Source organism: Lissotriton helveticus, chromosome 8 (assembly GCF_964261635.1).
Source record: "Lissotriton helveticus chromosome 8, aLisHel1.1, whole genome shotgun sequence".
In the NCBI taxonomy this organism is placed as follows: Eukaryota; Metazoa; Chordata; class Amphibia; order Caudata; family Salamandridae; genus Lissotriton; species Lissotriton helveticus.
Genome location: NC_136069.1, coordinates 1680125999 through 1680144191, shown reverse-complemented (window position 1 = coordinate 1680144191; position 18193 = coordinate 1680125999). Strand labels below are relative to the sequence as shown.

Here is an 18193-nt window from a genome sequence, read left to right as displayed (position 1 = left end):
AGGTTCAACACCAGTCTTGTACTATTTAAAAACACGAGACAGTCATAACAACATTGGAAACTTGAATATTGTGAGGCTGGGTATTGCTGCAATTGTACATAAAATGATGACTTAATCAGGTGCATTTAAAATCAATGTGAGTGTTGTAACTATATTAACTGAACATGTCACATGACAACTTAATTACCAAGCACATTTTAAAAGGTTTGCCCATTTAGTGAATGGGTTTAGAGTCTGAGTAACACAGTGCTAGGACCTGAAACTAACGTGCCCCTGTGGTCCTGCTGGATTTACAGGGGCAGATTCAAACTCCTTATGACATTTTTGTGCTGCTGTTGCGTCACTTTTGTGATGCAACGGCGGAGTGAAAAAATGTGGCAAAATTGCAACGTGACATATCTAGGGAATTGCGTCACTTTGTAAAGCCCTGCATGACCTTATACCTGCATCAGGTATAATGTATGCAGGGTAGGCGTTCCCACACAGGAAATCCTCGCAAAAGTAATGCTGTGAAATCTACAATATTTCACTGCGTCATTTCTAGAATGCCACTGTGTCAAAACCTTATGCCTGCTTGAAGCAGGCGTAAGTAGTGACGCAGTGCATTGGGAATAGGCCGCAACATGGGAGAGAGGTTGGCAACAGGGGAGAGGGGTTGGCCTAACAGCTAAGGCGCTCGACCTCGGACCTGGGGATCTGGGTTCGAGTCTCGGTAACGACGCCAAAAACCCCCTGTGATTCTGGGCAAATCACTTAATCTCCCTGTGCCTAAAATGAAAGTGTGTCCTCATGTACCGTAATGTAACTGGTGCTATGTAAAGCGCTCTGATAACTGATTCGGTTCGGTTCTAGTTCGCGCTATATAAAACTCGGCAAAAAAAAACCAAAAAAAAAACATGCATTGCTGGAGTTGTGTTCTGCTAATGACACGACTCCAGTAATGCGTGACTTTTACGCCAACGGATGCGTCAACATTTCTGACCCATGTGTAAATCCTTCAACCATATTGCCCCATAATGTAAATATGGCGCATCCATGGTGGCATAAGGGTTTCGCACGCAGGTGCAGGGAATCGGATGCATCTTTACAGATGCATCAGTTTCTTCTACATCTGCCCCACAGTGCCTGATCTTAGCTGAACTGTCCTATCTGACCCAAGGAAGGGTTTACGAGAGGGCAGTTCTCATTTTACAAACCAGCATCCAGCAAATGGACAGAACATTTTTCTATTCAAGATTGAACTGAACTCTTCCTCTTCTTTTCTGCAGACTAAGAAGTGGTTCAAAGAAAATATTAAAAAGAAGGAATGCAAGCACTACGTCCGGAGTTCTAAACTTTCTGATCACAGGTAACTTCATGACTGGCCATCTCTTCCAGTGGGTTTCAAGTTTTTCTATGCTGATCAGCGCTAGTGTCAAATAATTTCGTTTGCCCTGACCCATCACAGAAGTGAAAAGTCTGTCTTTTTAATGGTATTTTCCACCATGATAAATACTGCATGCTAGACATTTATAGTGGGACTTCAGGGAATTTATTTTCACAAATTTAGACCAGCACTAGTATTCAGTAGTATTTTAATTTTTTTTAGCACATGTAAGAAATCCAGATTTTAAAATTGAGGGCAGTGAGTTTTGCTCATCTTGACAGAAAAGCCTAAAATGTTGTGATAGGTTGTTTTTATGGAATATATTTAGTATATCAAAATTACAAATTTAGTGGAATGTGTACAAGGAAGTGCCGAAGAGAGGCGTTAGTATTCATGGCTTAACGTCTCACTCCTGTGGTCACTAAGCCACTGTGATCAAGCTATACTGGTTGAAGACGGCTGATAGCCAGAAACCGGTCCTAGGATGCTTGATTCCGGTCCAGGGAAGACATGGCTTGGCAGTTCGGGCTGGACTAGTCCCATGAGGCACAGGGTCGAGACTGATTTGCATATCGCCATGTCTGAACTGGGGTGGCTTGGTGAGCAAAATGACAATGGATTAAACCCAGATCTGTGACTGGGAGTGAATGTTTTGCCATTGTGCAACATTCCGTCCATCATCTTGTGTGTTTTAACAACTCACTCCGCCACTTCAGAAACAAAAGGCTGCACCATATTTACAACAATATGTTGCAGCCTTGTGTTTCCCCCTACGATGGCGCTACACTTAAGAGTTTTTCGGTGACGCAGGCACCCTTGCACTATCTGCATGTAGGGGAGGATTGTTTATGTGTAGGAAGGTGTCCCTTCCTGCACATAAACAATCCTGAAATACAATTTTGTCACTTTCATGTAAATAAGAATAAGCTCCTATCACCACTTCAATGTTGGTAAAAGTGAAGTGGTGGCGATAGGGGCAGAGTCAAAAACAATGGGTGTTGCGCTGGAAAGCCCACTACAACACCCACTTCCTACCACTTTAACATTGAGCATAGCGTCAAAGGGGGCCTTATGCACAAGGCTGCGTTGAGCCACATTAAGTGGCTTAACACTGCCTTGTAAATAAGGCTAAGCCCCTATAGCCACCACAATGTTGGGAAAAGTGACAATGTGGTGGTGTTAGGGGATTGTTCATATGTCCCTTATTGATAGAGGGAGCGAAGAGGCAAGTGTATAGTTCAGCCAAGAAATTGACAAAAATATAGGTTCCTGATTCCTTTTTATTTTATCACATAAGAATTGTCCTTTCAAATCACAGGTAACGCCATGACTGACCGAATTATTACCAAACCTATAGTGTTTTCCTCATTCAGGACAGTTACTCTGATAATGAGCAAAGGGGCAAGTGACATAGTTCATCCAAAAAACAGAGGCAAGCATTGAACGTCCTGTTTAGCTTTTATTTTGTCACATTACAATATTTAACATCTCAAAACTGACGGTGAGTTTCACTTAACTCCCTTATAAAACAACATCAAACCAAAGGACATTTCACACTGCTGGGAAGGCTTCAGTCATTGGTTCTACTATAGCTTCACGGTACAATGTAGCTTGTGTAGTCCAAGTCTAGATCAATCTCATTCTGTACTTGCAAAACTATACATCCTAGAGAACTTCAGTGAACTGAGATGACAGTTCAGTTGTCATGTACTAAGCACAGATAACCTGGCACAGCATTAATACCTGTATTACAGATGGTGTACGATGCAAGCATTCTCTAAGATGACTTGGTGAGATAGTGCATGTTAATGAGATCTGAATTAAGTGTAGATTTGAAGATTTAATAGTCTATTAGACCATGGCACTTTCAGAACTGTATTATATCTAACAAACACGTTACTTTCAGTAATGATCATAGCAGTGTTCCTGTGTGCCATACTGCCCTGTAAGTGATGGAGCAGAGCAGCATAAAAGCAACGCCCTGTGGTCCTCAGTTTTTTTTCCTTTTCCTTTTTCATATCCTCAAATGGTGAACAATCATGGGATCTTTTAGATGTTAAAAGTAGGCCAGTCTCCAGAAGGAGGAAGTAGGGAAGAAGTAAGGAACCTGCAGTTAGATAGAGTATGCACCAGAAAGAGCATTAACAAAAGTGAATAATATGTTCTTACCAGGGATACTACTAACCACAAATTCCTTACCCTATAATATATGCCAAATCTGTACTTACCCAAGGTGTAGGGTCTGTGGAGTGGACTTAGGCCAAGCGGTCTCGCATAATAACTGAGCGAGTGATGTGTTCTTCCACTGGTCTATGCTGTTAAGGCAATAGTGCTTCGGAAACATATGCACCAAAGGTCATGTTGAAGCTTGATTTCAAAGACAGAACTATGCATCTAACAAGGTTCTCTTTTACACAGCCTTCCCATGTTTTGCTTGTGAGAATAACACAAAATACTGATTTATGGAAAGACAAACTATGTAAAAGCTTAAACCCGTGTGGGGCTAAACCTTTTTCAAAGCGTGATGGAGAACACAGAAGGGTGATAGTGATAGATTGCCCATCAAAAAAAGAGTCATAATTTTAGATAAGAAAGCCACCTCAGAGCCCACTTGTATGGGAAAAAAGTAGTGTAGGGCTGTTGCACTGAACACGCCTGTAGTTCTCCCATACAACAAGCTGATGAAATTGCAATGAGGGCGACAGTCTTCAAGGAGGTCATGAGATGTAGAGAGCAGCTTTACACCAGCCTGAAAGGCATGTCAAGATCTAGTTACCATCCCTTGTAGCATCACCAATTTCTTTGGGGGAAATATTTGTGTCATACCTTAGAGAAATCTCATCATAACAGGTGATTTAAACAAGTATGGTTAGTCAGGTAAATGTTAAATTGCTGAAAGGCCAGACAAATAACCCTTTACAGTGCCAAAATGAATGCCTTGCTGGGCTAAAGACAGCAGTTCCTCCTGAAGTGACACCTTGATTGGAGAACGGATGTTGATGTTCAGGAGTTCTGGGTACAATACTCTCTACTCTCCTAGCCCAATCTGGGGTCACCAGGAGGACTGAATCTGGTTGTTTTTGACTCTCCTTGATATTCTTCAGAACACAGGGCTAGCAAGGAAGTCGTAGGAAAGTGTGTAGGAGTCCCATACTCCACTCCAGGAAGAATGCATGTCCTATAGAGTACTCTTGTGAAAACTCCAACTTGCAAAACTGTTGACACTGGGCCTTTTTGACTGTGGCAAAGAGATCCAGCCAGTGTTTTCCCAGCTGGTGAAAGAGTCTCTCTACCACCTCAAGATGTAAACACCATGAAAAAGCAGGGGTGGCCTGCACGGCTCGTGGGTGGAGGAGTGCGGGTGCAGGGGTTGGCAGTATTCTTTAAACAAAAACAATAATATTAAAATAAAACTTACCTTGCTGCTGTCGCCGGTCCTGTGGCTTCTCTCCTACTGCCTGTGTCCGACTCCAGGTCAGAACAGGAAGCAGGCAGGGGTGGGCATGTTCTTAATGCAGGCTGTAATGCATCCTGCATGGAGAACAGGGGAGTGCGCATGACTGTTTTGGGCGGCCCAAGAGGGCCAGTCATTGCAAAGAGGAGTGTCTACCTCTCCTCCCCTAACATTCCATTATTATCATTTTTTCCCTTTCTTTGCTGCTCCTGGCAATGGGGTGATGGTCCTCCGCCTTAGCCGAGAAGCTCTCACTGCTGGCATGTGTGTTTTTTGCTCCAGCCATCTCCAGAAACACAAAGCCTCTTGGTACAGAACCTCGATCCACCCTGCATGTTTCTGTGATGTTTTGTGGATTTCTTTCTAGAGCAGAGCCAAGGAATTCGTTTTTAGACACGTTGACATTAAGGACTTAGTAATGTATCGGAACTCAAGGTAGAACACCTAATGGACTGAAGCCAACCCCAAGCCACTAATCTATGCTTGAGTAAGATGCATTTTGGGTAATGGTCAATCCTGTGAGATTTCACAGACATAATTAGTGGAACCCCAAATCCTCTTTCCTAAAGAATAGGCACACTCAAGGACACTAGGAAACCTGGAAAGTATTTTTAGAATTAACTAAAATCAAAAGCTTATCTGATGCACACAATATGAATTGTAACAGTTAAAATAATGACCAAGACTGTGGCAATGACACTTATCAGGAGGAAGAATGAAGGAAAGCGTAATTGCATGATGGTATATTGTCTCCCTTCTTAGCTAAACTTAGCCTCAAAAGGGGTCTACTTCAGGTTTTCATGAATGGTTCACACCAGCATACCTTTTGTAACAGTGAAATGTTTGCTTCTTCTGTGTCTGCAACTTGGCAGATAAGCCAAGTGAAGGCTGGATGTACCTTCCCCAAAGCCTTCCGTAATGGAAGGAGATTACGGCTCTGTGTGACTTTCAGTTTTGAATGTCTTTTACAAAGTTCCTCTCTATTTCATAATGCTGTGTCTTAGTTTATATATTCTGTCTGATGTTTTTGAGATAAACCATTACAAGTGAAGCTCCCCTAACCTTTCAGTTCCCACATTCTGTGAAAATACAGGAAAGATATTGCATACACCTGAATAAATAATTAAATGATTGCATTAAAAAAAACATATATAAGTCAAAAGGAGATACCTAAAAGAAAATATGAGCACCATGCCACCTCAGTTTGGACCCAGCCATATGAAAATGAGTCTTGACCCTGCTCCAACGTGAACAGTCCAGCACAAATTGCTAGGCCAGGTACTCTCTGAACCAGTACACAAGCAATCCAGGGCCAGTTTCACCCTAGTAATGGGCTCATCAGCAGAGTACAGCTTGGTTCCAGTGACACATCCATCATGGGACTCATGTCTGGGCAAACCCATGCCACTTAGGACGCTACATGAAAATAAGAAAAGGTGATGGGAGACTGCTTGTATCGCGTCTAACCACTGGCAATAGCTTGGGTTAGCACTCCAACCCATCGCTCTTTTGCTCCCCATGCCACCTCAGTTCAGACCCAGCCATATGCAAATCAGTACAGCCCAAACTGCTAAGCCAGGTCCTCCATGAACCAGAACACAAGCCCCCTGGGACCGGTTTCACCCTGGTTAGGAGTGGCACACTAGGAAAAATAAAGGTTGGTGCAGAAATGTAGATATAAATGTTATTGACTTACTGTTGGTTACTTTGCTGTTTACTTTCGTAATGTGACTTGATATTAACCCTTAGAGGTATTGATGCTGTGTGCGTGATATTAATATTTTGAGGCTGCTCAGTGAAAAAAGTGAATACATAACCTTTGTGCCTATTTAATCAAATACACAATAAGAACACACACGTGAAAGGATTTGTACTTTATCTGCTGGTTACTGACAGGTAGTCTGAAGCTGTGGCAGAAATGCTCCCGAGTTATTTAATAAAATGATTGTATAACCGTTTTTCTGATATTTTATTGTATTACAGCTCGTAGAAACATTTGCGATACATTTACGTTGTGAATCACCTCAGAAAATTAAGTATACTCTTAAAAGTTAGAACTCTCCTGCTAGCAATTACTCTTACAATAGCGTTAGGATAGCACACTGACACTCAGAGGGAGGTGCCCCCCCCCCCACCTGCTGCCCAGCCCCACTGGAGAGGAAACCCCCTCCTCTGAGGCCACCAAGGGTTGGATCCTTCCTCCCCCTGGAGGGACTTATACCTTTTGATGTAAGGAACTGTCCCCTTCACATCCAATTTAGCCTGCCGACACCTTTTGGTCTACATACAATATCGATAAATTAGCCCCATTTGTATATTTACTCATGTAGTTGCCCCATGCCGTGAAAATATGTCTAGGTTGGCTGAAAACAAGTTTTTTTTTGCTCAAACGCTGTCTTTTGTGGATATTACTTACCCTTTGCTGTTTCTCTGAAGGTCAGCGCCTGACTGCTCACGCCTACTGTTCTCTGTCATGTAGATCTTTTTTATCCACATTTCCTGCACTGTTTGTTTTCTTCAGGGAGGAGGTGTGCTGCTGCGGAAATGTCAAGAGCCGGCACCCGTCACTGCAAAGTCCTTCCACTGCAAGGACATCAGAAGACAGGGAATGGAACCTGGAAACGGACATGGAAGTAACTCAAACCGATTCTTTTGGGGACTTGATGTTCAAAGGTCTCAGAAACAAGAAAGTAAAGGTGAGCGATGACTCTGGAGTCCAAACCTGGCTCCAGACAAGGCTAGCTTTAGCTCAAGGAGGAACTTTGCGGCATTGGGGTACCATATTCATCTCAAAACTGTAAATGACCTCCCCCATCCTGGATATAAGGACAGTCGGCCCACATTGTTAACAATACTAACAATGAAAAAGAAAGAAAGACAAGGCTATGAAGCATATGAAGCTCCAATTCACGTTGGCTGCTTTTCAAGCACCAAAGGCATCCGTGAGTTTAGAAGGCAGATAACAAGTAGCGCCGAGGTGGATAACCTTGCTTGAAGGGTTAATTCATTAACAGTCGTTATGTGTTGAATGTCCGGGCACCTACAGCACGCTTGGCCACAGTCTGATGAACTTCAATGGCCAACATAGACCATCCAGGACCGTCAGCTTAGAGCACACACGTCAGCAGAGAGCCAGATAGATAGATAGACAAACAAACAGACAGACAGACAGACGATAGATAGATACATTGAGTGTGCAATTAATGTAATCATTGCTACATTCCAATATTTTTCTTTGACATACATGATAACAGAAAGCCAGCAGAGTCAGACTTACATAGTTGCTCAAATATGCGATGAAGATGATCATAGCAGGGGTAGTAAGAATATTAAACGGATGCATTTAAAAAATAAAGTGAATATTCAATTCAGTAAAAATAGTGAACATTCAAATAAGGTTGACAATTAGATTTGTGCCCCCATGAATGCAAGATATGCTGTTGCCTAAGTAGTGGAATCATGAGTGCTACCAGGGAGTTGTTTGCTTTAGCAAACGCCTAGACTAAAGAGTACTCGAGCTTTTAATATCCACCTCAAGTCTGTAAGCTAATAGGGGGGCTATGTCTTGGATAAATGATGTACTATTAGAAAGACTGAGGGCCAGAGTTACATCCTCGTGGAGAGGTAACCTCCAAAACTATGGTCTTCCCGCCCGATTTAAATGTGGGTTCACCATGGTTTGGCTACAGTGGCTGAGGTCAAATGGGGTGAGATCTGAGGGACACAATGTGCCCATACTTTTTTTAATTTGACAAAACAGTTCCCCCACTTTATATTAAAAGGCTACTGTCCTAGGACATTTAATTTCGATGTATAAGATGCTTCAGCTGAAGTGGAAGGCGAGTGTATCTCCTGTGCTGTGAAGCCGAAGGAGGGAAAGATAACTGAACAAGCCTTCTTGCCAGGATGTCTGCTGCTTGAAAGAAATATAAATGTCTGCGTTTGAGTTAATCTGGAAGTGTAAAGACTGCTGGGAAGCCAGTCTGGGCTTTACTTGATGAAGTCACTTGAAGAGTATACATTTTGAGTGGTATTGCAAGGTGACCTGATGAGCTGAGGAGTGTGTGCTTTTAATGGACACTTACGCATAATGTTGCACTAGATAAAGTTTGCATAATACTCTGATCTATGATTTGAAAGTACGTATTTATCATAAATCTAAATCTTTGCGTGCACTTTGTGGCATCCTATCTAATACTGTGTGTAATACAGAGGTTATAATAAGGATGCAGATATTCACAGTGCTTTATGTCACAGGATGGGACCTCATAACACTAAAATACACTGGTCACTCTTCCCCACTGCACCAACTAGATTTAGTTATGTGACTCTCTAGTTATGCACAGAGATATATGCAGTTATCACATAACCATAAGTGGTTTCAAGAAGTGCATCTCTCACTACTTTACCTTACATTTATTATTCATTCAAGATGAGTGTTTTTCCATGCAGTTACGTGCAGGTGAAAGACCAAAAAACTTGTTCCAAAATATTTGATACTTTTCAGCCACCCCCTTTTTTTTTTTTTTTCTTGCCCCCATGCTCACTGGCCCTGCCCAATTGGACTCAGGATAACAATTGTCATACTCTGTCTCCGCCATGGTCAAACTTTTCTGACAGCCTGACGGCGTAAGTGCTGTCAAAGATTTCACTCTGTGTCCGCCGACCTAATTTAGGAGGGTGGATATTTCGCTATTTTTCAATGCCCGTCACTGCTAGGAAAAACCTGGTGCTAAGGGGCATAGTCATGTGCTCAATGTGCCCTCCCCATAGGGGGGTGGCATTGTTGTTTTTGGTTTAAAAAACAAATATTCTGCTTTGGGATTTTCTTTAAAAAATAAAAAATAAATATATTACCTACTGACGCTCGCCAGTAGGTAGTTGTAGTTAGGACCTATTTTCCATAGGAAATCCGCAACATTCTATTTGGAATCACTATGGCGCCAGTTGACTAATCTTTGCCACATTTTCAAAACTGGTGGGGTGCTCCGGTCCGCTCCTATCCTGAAAGTCTTGGGGTGATTCATGAAGTAGGGGCTGAGAAAAAAGGGGGGTGCCAAAACGCGTTTTCCCAATGCAATTTTCCATAGGTACCGTTCATCACGGCTACATTTCGAACGTCTAAACGGAGTTACACCAAATTTGGCAAAGTTGTAGTCCTTGGTTCAGACTCATGCCTTTTGCTTATATGGTGTAAATCTGTTCAGTAGTTCCTGAGAAAAATACAATTAAAAGTACATATATATCTATGGCCGTAAAAAAAGTAAAAATGAAGCACTGGCTCCTGTGCTTGTTTAAAAATTATCTAGCTGGGAAGGAGAAATCCCGGGGTCTAAAATTTTGCATTTGAAGCAGGGGCCAAGAAAAAAGGGGGGTCCCAAAACGTGTTTCCCCATGCAATTTTCCATAGGAATCGTTCATCACGGCTACAGCCCAAACGGCTGATCGGAATTACACCACATTTGGCAAAGGGATAGTCCTTGGTTCAGACTTCTGCCTTTTGCTTAAATATTGTAAATCCGTTCAGTAGTTCCTGAGAAAATTACCATTAAAAATACATATATATCTATGATCTCGGTGAATCCGCGCATCTTGCGTGCACTCGTTAAGCGCACCGTCCCGATCACTTGCTGAATGCTAATTGGCTGTCAAGTGGTTGTTAATATTCGAAATAGTGGGACAAGTGTTCAACACATATAAAGGGGGCATGTAAGAAATATTTTGATCATCTAGATCTGCTTAGGGGGTCCCAAAAAACAATTTTTTGGGAGGGAAAAAACTGGGAAATGTGCGTTGGGTGCATGGATCCGCCATAATAAAAATAAAAACAAAGCAGGGTTTTTGTGCTTGTTTAAAAATTAGCTACCTGGGAGGGCAAATCCTGGGGTCTAAAATATTACATTTGATTGGGGTCCAGAGGGGCACTGTAGCCCGGGGACCGCCATTCCTCGGTGCTACAAAATACATGGGTGAGGGAGCTCAAAGGTCCATCTAAGCCCCAGGGATTACCACCCTCCGGGTCTTTTTATATTTTGGGACGGGGCCGCATGGTCTCCATTCTGTAGCAGTCGAAAGCCTTGGGGAACACCACCCCCCCAGGAGCGGCTCCTGCTGTGTCTCGGGGTGTCTACCCCTGGGACACTGCTGTTTGCTATGGCAGGGCGGGAGTCAAGGTTCCCGCTGTGTCATAGCAAGCTTGAGGGCATATTAACAAGTACCATTTTGCCTAAATTTTTTAAAAAAACAGCCAAAAATGCAGTGAAAATTATATTGCCCTATTTACTAGGTGACGTTAAGATGCATTAATGCATGTTAGGAGCCGGTTTGCTAAGGGCTCGCCTTGTATCTCCAATGAGTTGCAATGTAGGTGTTCTCAGTGGCAAGGTAGGTGTTTCTATGAGAATATAAAAAGGAAGAGGGAGGTATGACTATAGCGTTGTATTTACAAGGCGGCCCTGGATTTGAGGACCGATAGGAAAACGCTCGCTAATTGCGGTTCATGTTGAATCCTAACATCTTTTCTGAAGTAGACTTAAGCATGTTTAATATGCGAGGTGGATTGATATGTGAGTCCACAGTCTTATATTAATAAGCTTTTCACTTGCGTACATAAATTATTGCTGTATTCCTCGCGATATTGGGGGCATATTTACAAGGACAGCGTTAAAATTTCCGTTGCTTTAGCGTTAGAAAAGTGTTGTTAAAGCAGCCATAATGGCTTATTAATAGGCTTTTGAGAATTAGTGAGAGTTCCAATAGAAGCCCAGGTTTACACCAGGACATGTTAACGCTGTCCTTGATAATATGCCCCCAAGTTTTCTATAGCTGGGCGAGAGACTCAGCTCTGACTCTCGCATAGCAAACAGCAATGTTGAAAAAATCTTCTGGTAAGATAACAAAGGATTTTGAAGTCCATTATCGCCGTTTTAGTTGTAGTTTTCTGCAGTTAAATCAGCGGTAATTTTAACGCCGTCCTTGTAAATATGCCCCATAGTTTTGTAATGTCGACAATCACGTCTCCCATTTAAATAGGCACAAAGTATTTAGTGAAGTGCATTGTGAATCGTGAAGCAACACTGTCTAATTGTGATTGATAAAAAGTTGTGTACTTCTTTTGCTCGTAATGTGAATAGGTGCAGATTTAAATGTTCCTTGCGTCACTATTGCATCACTTTTAACATGGGAAAAGTGACGCGAAAGTGGCGCAAGGGGCTTGTTAATCTGCTACACAGTGTTCTGTCTTAGTTTGCTTTCCTTTCTGTCATGTAGAGGATCCTCGGTAAATATAACGCTTTCTGTACAGCCAGTACCCTTCAACCCTACCCCCAAATTGCTTACTGCCTGTTACCATAGTAACAGTTCATAGAACACTTAAGTGAGCACACAATTTACAAGTTCACCACACAATGTTGCTAATCCAAACAGCTACTGTGCTGGAGTTTTTAAATTGTTCCATATGAACCGTTAATTGCAGCAACAGACTCTGGTAAAGAGCTGGTAAAGAGTTAGCCTCAGTATTATACTTCTAGTTATAAACATCATTTATATTTTTAATTGTTTAATGTTTTCTAAGTATATGATTATCACACTAAATAAGAGTGAAATGTCAGAAAAAGAAGACATATACTTTTGTTTATTAACTTTTATTAAAACCGCAATAAATAACTAGAAACATAACTTTGAAATAACACTATAATAAATAACTAGGAACATAACTTTAACATTTATTTATTTATTTATTTATTTATTAAGAGTTTTGTATAGCGCGAACAAGACCCTTGGGTAACAGAGCGCTTCACATTACACGAGGTAGTTATAGTCCTGCATTGTCAACGTAGTTTTCACAATATTATGAAGTAGGTACGTACATTATGCAAAATGCGACAATATCACTAAGATTAAAATTTCTACCAGAGAATATCATACAGTATGATATAACTTTTCGTAATAATTGGCATATAATGTATAAAAGAGTCAGTCAGTCCTAATGGACTATTTCCTGTGTGAGTTTCAGCTCCCGTCCTTATGCACTATTACTGACTTCCCATGCCTCTTCTATGTGAGTTTCAGTTCCCGTCCTTAAGCACGATTACTGACTTCCCGTGCCTCTTCTATGGAAGGAATTTACTCATTAGGAAGATCTTCGTTTCCCTCTTAAAGGTTGCTGTATCTTCAATCTTTCTGATGTTCGAAGGAAGTGAATTCCATATTCTAGGGGCTGCGCCTGAAAAAGCCCTGTCGTAAGTTTTCTTCTTCCGGAAGATGGCGGGTCTCAGCATTAGCTCATTTATGCTCCTGGTTGGTCTGTTACCTCCAGATAGCTTAATTTTCTGAGCTAGGTATTTGGGTGTATTGTGGTGGAGCGCCTTATGTGTTATGCATGCCATTTTCATCTGGATTCTTGCTTTGAGCGGTAGCCAGTTTAATGCCTTCAAGTATGGTGATATATGGTCAAATTTCCTTGATCCTGTGATCAGTCGTGCGGCTGCATTGAGACATGCTTTCAGGGGCGCTGTTGAAATTTTTGGTAGACCTGCTAGGGTTGTGCATCCATATTCAATCCTCGAGATGACTAGTGACTGAACTGCCAGTTTGAAGTCTGCTTTGGATATGAATGGTTTCATTTTCCCGATGTAGTTCAGATGGTAGCGGGCGCTTTTTGCCATTGCGTTGATATGGGCTTTCATGTTTAGTTTCTCATCTAAGGTGATTCCTAGAGATTTCGCTGAGCCAACTAGAGTAGGGGTGCAATTTAGTGCTGTTATCATATTGGACCATTCCTTCACTTCTGTGTGTTTCTTTGGTGGAGAAATTAACAAGAATTCCGTTGTTTGTGCGTTTAGTTTCAGATGGTTGATCGATAGCCATTTCAATGTCAGTTTTAAGGTCTCATTCATTCTCATGATGTCTTCCCTGGATGTGATCTTGATGTAAATCTGCGTGTCATCCGCGTACATGTGGTAGGAAATATTAGATTATCGAAGGATTTCAGTGAGAGGTTCTATGTAAAGGTTGAACAGAGCTGGAGATAACGTAGAGTCTTGAGGGACTCCAACTGAATTAGGGCATGCTGGTGAGAGTGTTTGATTGACCAGGAATCTTTGCGTTCTATTCTGCAGGAAAGATTCAAACCATTTTAGCACGTTTCCAGTTATTCCCATCCTATGAAGCCTGCTTAGTAATTTTTCATGATTTACCGTGTCAAATGCTGATGATAGGTCCAGGAGGATTAGTAGACATGTTTGATTACTGTCTAGTGCCTGTAGTGCATCATCGGCAATATGTAGGATCGCTGTTTCTGTGCTATGTCCAGTCCTAAATCCTGATTGGCAGTCGTCTAGTAGCGTGAACTTCGTGATGTGTTGACTTAGTTGATTTTGTACACATTTCTCTATTAGTTTGGCAAGTATAGGGATGTTGGTCACAGGGCGAAAGTTATTTGGATCTGCTGCGTCCGCTGTTGGTTTTTTGATGAAAGGGACGACTTGACCTGTTTTTAGGCAATCTGGAAGGATCCCTTGTGCTAGTGAGGCATTTATTATTTTCGTCCAAATGGGAATCAAAATATGGTTTATGTCTCTGACGCATTTAACAGGTAAAGAGTCATTATAGTGATTGTTTGGTTTGATGTCTGATAGTGTTTTGGCTATGGTACCTTGGTCTAATAGTTTGAAGTTAATCCATTGAGCCTTGTTTTGTGTTCTATTAAGGGCGTTTTCTTCGGTGCTGTAGAGGTTTTGTCTGCCCATATTGCCAATGTTATCAGCCTCTTTCCCAAGCTCTCTTTCTAGTTTGTTTGCCTTGTCTGTGAAGAATGTTGCGAATTCTTCATAGCTTATTTGCGTAGTTGTGGTTTCTTGGTCGGTTTTAGCTAATTTATTGGATTGCTGTTTCAAGATCTCGAATAATTTTCGTGGTCTATTTTTGGCGTTATCAAGCTCAGCTCTGATAAATTCTTTTTTGGAGTGTAGTATTTTTTTGTTATATTCGCTTCTAATTCTTCTGAGTGATTTCAGTTCGGGCGATGCTGGATGTTGTCTCCATCTTCTTTCCGCTAGTCTTAGTTTCCTCCTTTCTTCATTCAGTGTCTCACTGAACCATGGGTTTTTTATCTTCTCTGTGACTCTTTTCAGTTTCAGAGGCATCGTATTGTTGACTATATTTGTTACTGTTTCAGTGTAGTGATCTGTAAGTTCCTCCACACTTTGCAAGTTGTTCGGTGGAGTCCGTTCTTTCTCACAACTTTCCACTAATAATGATATATTCGGATTTCTAGTATCTCGCAGCCGTTTCTTGTGTCTCTTAGGTTGTATCGTCTTGTTATTTTTCATATTGTTTATCATGAAGGTTATGGCATGGTGATCTGACCAGTCGCATGGTTCAATAGCTATAATTGAGGTATTGTTAGTTTTTGCTATTATCCAATCCAGCGTGGCTCCTTTTTCATGAGTTGGCTCTGTGCAAACTTGGTAAAGATTTAACTCCGTTAGGCGGTCTTTCAGAGCGTTGGCTTGTTTGTCTTGGTTGTCATTCCAATGTAAGTTAAAGTCTCCCAGGATAATGTTGTTGTTTTCAGAGTTGGAGTCGGTGGTGATGATTTCTATTAAATTGTCTATGAAGGTTGTATTATTGCCTGGCGGGTGGTAAAGTGCATGTAGATTGCATATTTGATTATCTGTTGATCTAATCTTGAGATTTAGGTGTTCACAGAATTCGAGCTGTTCTGATGGCACGTGTTTGACTTATAGTTCCGATCGGTAAATGCAGGCAACCCCACCCCCTGTCTTTTTTTGTCTGTCTAGTCTCACGATATTATACTTTGTGGGTACTAGTAGGTCCATACTAGGAGACGAGGATTCCGATAGCCATGTTTCCCTCAGGATTGTCACATCGATTTCTCTGTTTAATATGAGATCCGCTATGTCAGATGCATGTTTTGCTGCCGACCGACAGTTAAGGAGAAGGCATTTTAAAGGTTTCCCTGGTATCCTTGTGTTCATGACATGTGATTCCGTGATTATTTGTACTTGCTTTAGGTTGTTATGATTGGTTTTCCTTTCGTTTTGTTTTGAAGTTCTGTTAGCATCGATCTGGACTGTTCTTATTTTTTCACCTTCAGTAGGGTCAGTAGACTCAAATTCTTGAAGTAACGATAGAGTTTCTTCTTCCGCAAGATGGTTGATGTTCCTATCTGGTCGATTTTGTCTGTTTGATGTTGGTAATGCCATCTTATTTCCTTATTTTTGAAATTTAAGAAGAACTTCTCTGATGTACTCTACTTTGTTATGGGTGCTAACTGTGATTTCCAGCATCTTTTTCATTTCTTGTACCGTGGTTAGAATACTGACCATCTGAGTTTGAAGCTCTTTGATTATTCTTCGAGTTTGGAATGATTTGTTAGGCGCGTTCGTCTTGTTTTTTCTACAACCTTGTTTAGCGTTTACTCTTTTGATTTTTGTCCTCTTTATCGGACCTCTTCCCTTTTTATCACTACTTAGGTAGTCTGCTTCTTCTCTGTTCATGTCGCGGCCATCCGTTTTGTCTCCGGTATCATCACTATTTTGGTAGTCTGCTCCATCTCTGTTCAAGTCGCGGACATCCGTTTTGTCTCCTGTATCATCAGTAGTTTGGGGGTCTGCTCCAACTCTGTTCATGTCGAGGACAGCCGTGTTGTCTTCTATGATGACATTATTTTGGTTGTCTCCTCCGCCTCTGTCCTTGTCGTGTGCAGCCATGTTTTCTTCTATATCATCCTTAGTTTGGTAGTCTGCTTCGCCTCTATCCAAGTCGTGGAAATCCATGTCGTTGACCATCTCATTCGTTTCCGAACTCTCATTTGGTATATTAATCAACTGTGATGACATGTCAATGACGATAGAAGTCGAGTCTTTCCTCCGATATGGTTTCAGGGTGGCATTCGCAGTTCGTGTATCCAATTCAACTCCTCCTGTGTCCTCTCTGGTCTTGGGAAGTTGTGTTGAATCTTCCATCTGAGAGATTTTTCGGGCCGTATTAGCACCTTTAGTGTCCAAGACGGTTTTTACAGTGATATTCCTTGTTTGGGGTCCTCTTGTTCCGCTCATGTCACTTTGGTGTACAGGAGGTAGTGGATCCCGTTGGTTTGTGTCCGGTATGTGGTCTGAGTTAGGAACTCTGTGATGATCTATGGTGTTGTCTTGTGTAGTCAGATGTGTTTGGGGTCTTGAATCTTCCATCTGAGAGATTTTTCGGGCCGTATTAGCACCTTTAGTGTCCAAGACGGTTTTTACAGTGATATTCCTTGTTTGGGTTCCTCTTGTTCCGCTCATGTCACTTTGGTGTACAGGAGGTAGTGGATCCCGTTGGTTTGTGTCCGGTATGTGGTCTGAGTTGGGAACTCTGTGAAGATCTATGGTGTTGTCTTGTGTAGTCAGATGTGTTTGGGGTCTTGCCATTATTACGCATCCTTTTAAGGTTGGGAACATCTTGTCAAATTTGTTTAATTCGCTATCAGTTGCTTGTATGAGTACTATACCATTCTTAAAGATCGTTATGCATAGTCCCGCTCTATATCTATGTGATGGTTGGCTCCTAAGTTTTGTGCCATGTGGGATGTTCTTTATACTTTTTATGTTAAGCATTTCTGTGAAGGTATTACGCCAAATCGCCGTTCTTCTAGTGAAGAATATCAAATCATTCACTATAGTACCTTTATCATTGCTATAGGATGGGTCTAGGATTAGCGTGTCCGTTTTTTTTCTTAGAAGATTATGTTTGAACTTTTTGGCTGCGTTCTTTGACAGATTAGCTGGGTATTTAATGGTATGGGCGTTCGAGCCTTCCCGCTCTAAGTACTGGTCCGTCATATTTTACTTGATAAGGAGAATCTTAGATTGCATATGTATTTATATCGGTTGATCAATTTAATTTTATATCAGTTTATCAATTTAATTTTGTCTAGTTACTAGGTTGTGCTGACCTTATAGTAACTTTCAGTCTTCCAAAATCTTTATTTATTTATTATGGATGTTTCCGTAATGGTATCTGAATCACTTGTATAGATTGCGGGCTGTATACACTTCCCCCTTTTCAGTTCTGATATAAGGCAGCACTTTCAAGATGTTTGCCACATTAGCAGTCTTTTATGTTGAAGAGACTTTTTCTCTTTCTAGTGTAGCACTAATCCTCATTCCCTGATCTGTGATCTCCCTTTTCCTTTTCTATTACTATTTTCTCATTGTCCTTATTCCCTTTCATTTCCGTTTTTTTATTTATTCATAATATAATAAACAAAATGTGAGATGGACTCCAATGGAAGGAGTATAGGTAACCTGCAAAACAAAAATGAAAATAAGTGTTTAAAATTAGATTGATGTGACTGAATGAGGTCAAAG

At 41.3% G+C, this 18193-nt stretch overlaps 1 protein-coding gene across 4 annotated transcripts in view; it reads left to right on the top strand.

The window, feature by feature from the left end:
* The window catches only part of LOC144773622 (transient receptor potential cation channel subfamily M member 2-like), a 1628848-nt gene that overhangs the window by 127663 nt on the left and 1482992 nt on the right, over positions 1-18193 (top strand). For all 4 annotated transcript variants that reach the window (XM_078658771.1, XM_078658770.1, XM_078658769.1 and 1 more), the window contains exons 3-4: positions 1269-1348; positions 7342-7516. In XM_078658771.1, coding sequence (XP_078514897.1) covers positions 1269-1348; positions 7342-7516 — 255 coding nt within the window. The remainder of the gene's footprint in view (positions 1-1268; positions 1349-7341; positions 7517-18193) is intronic.